The sequence below is a fragment of the Nicotiana tabacum genome, chromosome 4, assembly GCF_000715075.1.
Source record: "Nicotiana tabacum cultivar K326 chromosome 4, ASM71507v2, whole genome shotgun sequence".
Classification (NCBI taxonomy): Eukaryota; Viridiplantae; Streptophyta; class Magnoliopsida; order Solanales; family Solanaceae; genus Nicotiana; species Nicotiana tabacum.
In genome coordinates, this window is record NC_134083.1 from 92,282,924 (window position 1) to 92,290,307 (window position 7,384).

The window sequence follows — 7,384 nt, forward strand, 5'->3', positions numbered from 1 at the left end:
ATCCTTTGATTCTTGACTTAGAAGTTTAAATTAGAAATATTGACCAAACTTTGCCTTTTGTGAAAACAATCCTGAAACTGTGTTTTGATGGATTCGATAGCTACGTATCATGATTTCGTACATGGAAACATGCCCGGAATTGATTTCGGAAGTTCGTTGGTTGATTTGTGTTGATTTTCCAAAATTTGGCAATTTGAAGTTGAAAAGTTTGACCGTATGTTGACATTAAGATATCTAATTTGGAATTTGATTTTGGGACTTGGAATAGTTGCGTTATGGTATTTAGAACTTGTATCCAAAATTTGGTATTGTTTGGAGTTGATTTGGTAGGATTCGGACGTTTAGTTGTAATTTTAGAAATTCTTGAACTTTAAGCATTAAGTTTCTTGCAATACTTCTGGCTCATAAATGTGCTCCAAAGACTTGGCTTAGTTCGAAAGTTCCACCACAATTTGCAGAATAAAGCTTTAGACACATTATGCAATGATCTAAAATCAATTCCCCCCCTCTTCACATGGCATACATAATGTGTTCCAAGATGCCCGATGTCTAATATTGCCTCCTATAGAACTGCTCCAGAAAAACTGTGCAAATATCTTGTGCAGCTTGTTTATAACATATTTAGGAGGATTCATAGGGAGGAAGTAACTAAGAAGATAGAGGCGAATGTTGTAAGGGTCACCAATTATCTAAGCTGGTTGGCAAATATCGTCCTAGCACCCAAAAGACGGGAAGATCAGGATATGCGTGGATTACCAAGATCTCAACAAATATAGTCCAAAGGACGACCTCCCTTTCCCAAATATCCACATCCTCATTGACAACTACTCAAAGCATGAACTGCAGTCGTTCATGGAATGTTTTGCTGGATACCACCAAATCTTGATACACGAAAAAGAGGAAGAAAAGATAGCCTATCCATACTTTGGGGAGTTTACTGCTATAGAGTCATGTCGTTTGGTCTCAAGAACGCTGGTGCCACTTACATGAGGGCCATAAAGATCCCTTTTCACAACATAATTCACAAGGAGATCGAAGTATATATGGATGAAGTCATTATCAAGTCTTAAAAGAGTTCAGAGCACTTGGACGATTTGAAGAAGTTTTTCGAGCGCATGCAGAGGTACAACTGAAATTGAACCCGGTAAAATGCGCGTTCAGAGTCCCTTCTAGAAAATTACTGGGCTTCATCGTAAGTAGAAAAGAGATAGAACTGGACCCATCAAAAATCAAGGCCATTCAGGAATTGCCACCACCCAAGAGTAAGAAAGATATGATGAGTATCCTGGGTAGACTGAATGACAACAGTCATTTCATAGCCCAATCCACGGTAATTTGTGAACCCATTTCAAGTTGGAAAAAATGGATGTTGCCACAAAATGGACAGAAGAGTGTCAGAAAGCCATGGACAGAATTAAGGAGTATTTCTCAAATCTACTAGTGTTGGTTCCCCCTGATCCTGGGAAGCCATTGATACTATATCTGTCAGTCTAGGATAATGCCTTCGGATGTGTGTTGGGAAAACATGACAAAACTGGGAGAAAGGAGCAGGCTATCTACTACTTAAGTAAGAAATTCACGCCATGCGAAGACAAATACATTTTGATAGAACTCACTTGTTGTGCTCTAACTAGGATTTCCCAGAAACTAAGGCATTACAAGTCAACATACACTACGCATATGATATCTCAGCTCGACCCGCTCAAGTACATCTTCCACAAGCCGATGCCTACCGAAAATCTAGCTAAATGGCAAATTCTCCTCAGCGAATTTGACATTGTGTACATAACTCAGAAAGCTATCAAGGGGCAAGCTTTATCCCACCACCTTGCAGAGAATCAAGTGGATGGGGATTATGAGCCACTCACTACATATTTTCCCGATGAAGAGGTATTATTTGTTGGAAAAGATATTGCAGAGCCATACCCTGGATGGATAATGTTTTTCGATGGAGCAACAAACTTCAAAGGAGTTGGAATTGGGGCAGTCATAATTTCGGAATCAGAACAACACTATCCAGCATCAACAAAGATAAGATTCCCTTGTACCAATAATATGGCTAAAGACGAAGCGCGCATCCTAGGGATCAGAATGGTAGTCGACATGAACGTCAAAGAACTTTTGGTCATATGGGATTCTGATATTTTGATCCACCAAGTCCAAGGAGAGTGGTCTACTAAAGATGTCAAGATCCTTTCGTATTTGCACTACGTAAAAGAGTTATGGAAGAAGATCAAAAAGATTGAGTTCAAGCACGTTCCCAGGATTCAGAACGAGTTTGTCGACGCTTTTGCAACTCTATCGTCCATGATTCAGCATCCAGACAAGAACTACATCGACCATATCGAGGTAGAGATCAGGGATCAACACGCCTATTGCTTCCATATGTATAAAAATCTAGATGGTAGACCATGATACCATGATGTCATGGAATTCCTTACAACCATAGAGTACCCAGAAAATGCTACTAATAGTCAAAAGCGAGCCCTCGAGAGACTAGTGAATCACTTTTTCCTTAACGGGGAAGTCCTGTAAAGGAGGACCCAGACTTGGGTTTTTTGACATGTGTAGATACCGCCGAGGTGACCAGGTTATTTGAAGAAAAATATGCAGGAACGTGCAGATCTCACATGAATGGGTTCACATTAGTGTAACGACCAGACTAGTCATTTTTAGCATTTGCACCCCGTTCAGCTGTTTGAAGTCCCGAGTAGATTTGTATGATGTATTATGACCCATGTGAAGTGTCGGTTTTGGTTTTTCAGGTGATTCGGAATTTATTTAGAAGAATGATTAACAACTAGGAAGCTTTAAGTTGAAAAAGTTGAATAAATTTGCCTTTTGAGTATTTAACCCCAGAATAGATTTTTGATGGTTCCGTTAGCTTCATATGGTGATTTCGGACTCAGGCGTATGCCCGGATTTTAAATTGGAGGTCCCAAAGTGATTTGGCGTAATTTTCCGAAAAGTTGTTAACTTTGAAAAGCTTTAAATTCCAAAATTTGGCCATAATTGGACTTTTATTGATATCGGGTCCCGATTTGGATTCTGAGATTTTGAGCAGCGTTGTAACAATATTTATGATATGTGTACCAAATTTAAAGTTATTCCGAGGTGCGTAGGCACGTTTTCCGTTAGTAAGTTTTGATTTTATAAAGCTTCAATTCGTTGCGATTCGTAGTTTTGATGTTATTTTTTTGTTTTGATTGCTCGAGCAAGTTCGTATCATGTTTTAGGACTTGTTGGTATATTTGGTTGGGATACCATGGGGATGAGTTTTTAATGTGTTTGGTGTTTAGGCATTGTTTTGAGCATAAGCATATAATGATCCAAAGGTCCATTTTTAGTTCTAGAGATCATGATTCAATTTTGAGACTTCTAGGAGTTTGATAATGATTTATAGGAATGATCTAGAATGTTTGGTCTAATTTTACTAAGTCGCGATTGGGTTTTTTACTGCGAAGCATAAGTTAATTATTTAAAGAGCAGATTGGTATCACATTGAGAAAATGAGCTCTGAATTGAGTTTCGACTGAACGATTAGGTTCGTATTATTATTTGGGACTCATAGGAGCAAGAATCATCGAATTCTGGGTTCGTATGAGGGAGTTAGTCTTTTTAGTGAAAAACAAATTGTTGGTGCAAGCAAGTTCTGATGGGCACCTTTAACGACCAGATTTGGTACTTTTAGCGACCGCATTAGTATTTTTATTGGGCGGTTTTTTTTATAAGCTCATTGCAATATTTTTGGAGCTAGGGAACTCGGATTTGGGCGATTTTTGAGAGAATTTCCACCATATGGATTGGGGTAAGTGTTCTCTACTCGGTTTTGATTATATTTCATGCATCTATCCTTTTTTTGGTATTTGGTTGATGTTTTCAAAAGAGAAATTGGGGGTTTTGTCTAAAATTTTATAAAGTGAATTTTCGAGTTTTGAGCATCGATTCTGAGTCGGATTTGAGTGAAACTAGTATGCTTGGACTCGTAATTGAATGGGTTGTTGAATTTTGTGAGTTTTGTAGGATTCCGAGGTGCGGGTTCAGGTTTGATGTTTTGGTTGACTTTGGGTTTTTGATTAAAGATTCAACCTTTATCGATTGGGTTTATTTCCTTTGGCATTATTTAATGTTCTTGAGATTCTTTTGGCTAGTTTTGAGCCGTTCAGCGGTCAGTATGTGCGGGACGGCATTTTTGGAGCATCGTTTGGCTTGCTCGGTACTGGATTTGGCTTGTTCGAGGTATGCAACACTTTTAAACTTGGTGTTCAGGGTATGAACCCCTGAATATAAGTGTTATGTGTTTGGCATAGAGGTGACACACATGCTAAGTGACGGGTGTGTGGGCGTGCACTATGTGAATTATGGCTCGGTTGCTTTTGTGGTACTATGTAGTTTCTTAATTTTGTTTTTATCCATGAGATTTCTACGTGTTAGAGTAATTGAGATGTGATCCATGTTAGAAATCGTGTTTAGGCTATATGCTTATTCTATTGGGACCCACTGAGATCATATCTGTTGTAGAGTAATTTGCTTATGTTGCAGTTACATATTCAGTCATACTTATTAATTTGCATTTCATATCTCAGTCTCTATTTCTATTTAATGATACATCATATCATCATTTTTGGGCAGATCTTCATGACATTATGAGCCCGAGAGACTGGAGAGATTGATGACTGAGTGAGGCTGGGTGCCTATTTGTGAGTGATATTTATGGGATCGGGCTGCACGCTGTAACATGCTTTATGGATTCATGCCATTATTGGCTTATTATAGCACTTAGGCTAGATCTTCCCCTCTAGAGTCTGCACACCCACAATGAGTGCGGTTGCTATTGATTCACGATGGGATCGGGCTGCACGCCGTAACAGAATTTATTAATGTTTGGGCTGGATCTGCCATGTACAATGATGAGTGACTGAGTGAGTTGAGTGATTGAGCGTAATGAGTGAGAAGTGTGAGATAGTGAGATTGAGTACTCTGAGAGTGTGAGTACATGAGATCTTCACTGTGATGCATTTGTATTTGACCTGCATACTTGATATACAAGCATAGAGATGCATTTCCTCATGCTACCTGATTTTTGTGACATTCATGATTTCACGTGCACACTGACATGTAGGCATAGAGAAATATTTTTCGCATGCTATCTGATAATGAAACATCTTGTTTATTGTTGAAGGTTTTTGGGAAAAATCACAGTTTTACGAACTTACTCATACTTTTGTGTTTTCGGTGAAAGATTTGGGTTTTACTGTTATACCTAAGATTTGGACTCTTACCTTTGTCCAAGCTCGTCAGTGCTTTCAACCTAAGGTTAGGTTTGTTACTTATTGAGTACATGGGGTCGGTTGTACTCATACGACACTTCTGCACCTTGTGTGCAGATGTTGGATGTTGCTCTGTATAGCGGGAGCTGGATTTGAAAATGTACCTGCATTCCGATCATAGTTGCCTCTTGTTCTTGGTAGCTTTAGAATTTTTAATCAGTTCATGTATATTTCAAATAGATGATGTATTTATTTCATACCAGCTTTGTAAATTCTAAATCTTCGAAGCTCATGATTTGTTCTACCAGTCATTGGGAATTCTTTGTATAAAAGTTTAGTTGTATTATCATTTCTTCTCTTAATGAATCTCATTTGAACTGGTTTATTATTAACTGGCTTACCTAGAGGGTTAGGTTAGGTGCTATCACAACTGATTGGATTTTGGGTCGTGACAATTAACCAAGAAGATCGTGAGAGTTGGATACTTTTGGATGACTATGGGAAGCGATAGTATCTGCTACATACAGAAGCATCACCAGTACCGTTCGGCCCTTAGGGCATGGATGTGATTGGACCGATAGTGCCTGCTGCATCAAATGGGTACTGCTTCATCTTGGTAGCCATCGACTACTTCACTAAATGGGTCGAAGCATCAACCTACAAGGCCGTTACAAATAAGGTAGAGATGGATTTTGTTCAGAACAACATTGTATGCCGATTTGGGATACCTGAGTCAATCATCACCTACAACGCTGCTAACCTAAATAGCTATGTCATGAAAGAAATCTGCGAGATGCTCAGAATCGTCCCCGCAACTCCACGGCCTATATACCACAAATAAATGGGGCAGTCGAGGCAGCCAACAAGAATATTAAGAGAAATTTGCGAAAGATAGTGGACAATCACGAGAAATGGCATTAGAAACCATCCTTCGCCTTACTGGTTCATCGGACCACCATGATAGCATTCACTAGGGCAGCACCATACATGTTAGTATACGGTATTGAAGTTGTGATACCCGTAGAGGTCGAGATACCATCTTCAAGAATCATTATAGAGGCCAAGTTGGATGATGCAAAGTGGATACGGGTCAGACATGAGCAACTCATGCTCATCGACGAGAAGAGAATGGATGCAGTATGCCATGGTCAGCTATATTAGAACTGGATGTCCAGTGCATTTAACAAAAGAGTTAAGCCTCGCCAGTTCACACCGGGGCAGCTGATCCTGAAGAAAATCTTTCCTTAGCAGGAGGAAGCCAAAGGAAAGTTTGCACAAAATAGGCAAGATTCTTACGTGGTTCACCGAGTGTTGTCGGGCGGAGCTCTAATCTTGGCAGAAATGGACAGAAGAATAAACATGACGCACATCAACTCTAACACAATCAAGAGAAACTATGTTTGAAGACATATAAAGTTAGGCTTTGTTATAACAGAACTACGTTCAACCTCACTTCCCATGAAGGGATACATAGGCAACCCACGTAGGGTTCAGTTTCTCTCCCTCCATTATTTTGTAATAGAAAATCAAAATATCATTTTTGTGCTCTGGAACTACGCCGACTTGATTTTCTCAGGAAGGAATACGTAGGCAATCCTCATCGGATTCAATCATCTTTTGTAATTGAACTACATTCTGGCCTGATTCCATTTGGATATGTAGGCAGTCTGAGTAACACTCGGCCGTTTTCATTCTTAATCTCATCATTTATGCACTTATTGTAACGACCTACGTTCATACTTTATTCCATTTGGATACATAGACTGCCTGAGTCAGGCTCGGTCATCTTTATCATATTTTTATCATTATCCACGAACTACATTTAGACCTGATTTTGTGTTGGATACGTAGGCAACCTAAATGGGTTCGGTCATAACCTTAGGAAAAACCTTTATATAATGCATTAGTTCGAATTTGTACGTAGTCGCAACGGCAAGCAGCTGCGTTGTCAAGCATCACGAAGGGTCAAAATCAATGGGATAGAGTTTTCAAGAAGCGACATTCACATTTGGAGAATCTTTCATAGCATGTCAAAATCTGGAACGACGGCATTTGTCTTAAAACAAAGCTTTTCAAAAATTGTTTTTTTTCTAAAAATACAGCAATGTTTTCCA

The 7,384-nt window shown here is 39.2% G+C and overlaps 1 protein-coding gene across 1 annotated transcript; it reads left to right on the forward strand.

Annotated features, from left to right (window-relative positions):
- The first annotated feature begins 1,362 nt into the window (after positions 1-1,362).
- LOC142180038 (uncharacterized) lies at positions 1,363-2,415 on the forward strand. The gene is made up of 2 exons (XM_075250958.1): positions 1,363-1,484; positions 1,635-2,415. The coding sequence occupies exons 1-2, from the start codon at positions 1,363-1,365 to the stop codon at positions 2,413-2,415; spliced, it is 903 nt and encodes a 300-aa protein (XP_075107059.1).
- Positions 2,416-7,384: the final 4,969 nt, after the last annotated feature.

What these genes read in the sequence shown, in the direction of transcription:
- LOC142180038 (XM_075250958.1), top strand. Translation starts at nt 1,363, where the DNA reads ATGGATGTTGCCACAAAATGGACAGAAGAGTGTCAGAAAGCCATGGAC. An exon ending in AAGCCATTGATACTATATCT is followed by an intron (nt 1,485 to 1,634) that starts GTCAGTCTAGGA and finishes TGCTCTAACTAG; the next exon opens with GATTTCCCAGAAACTAAGGC.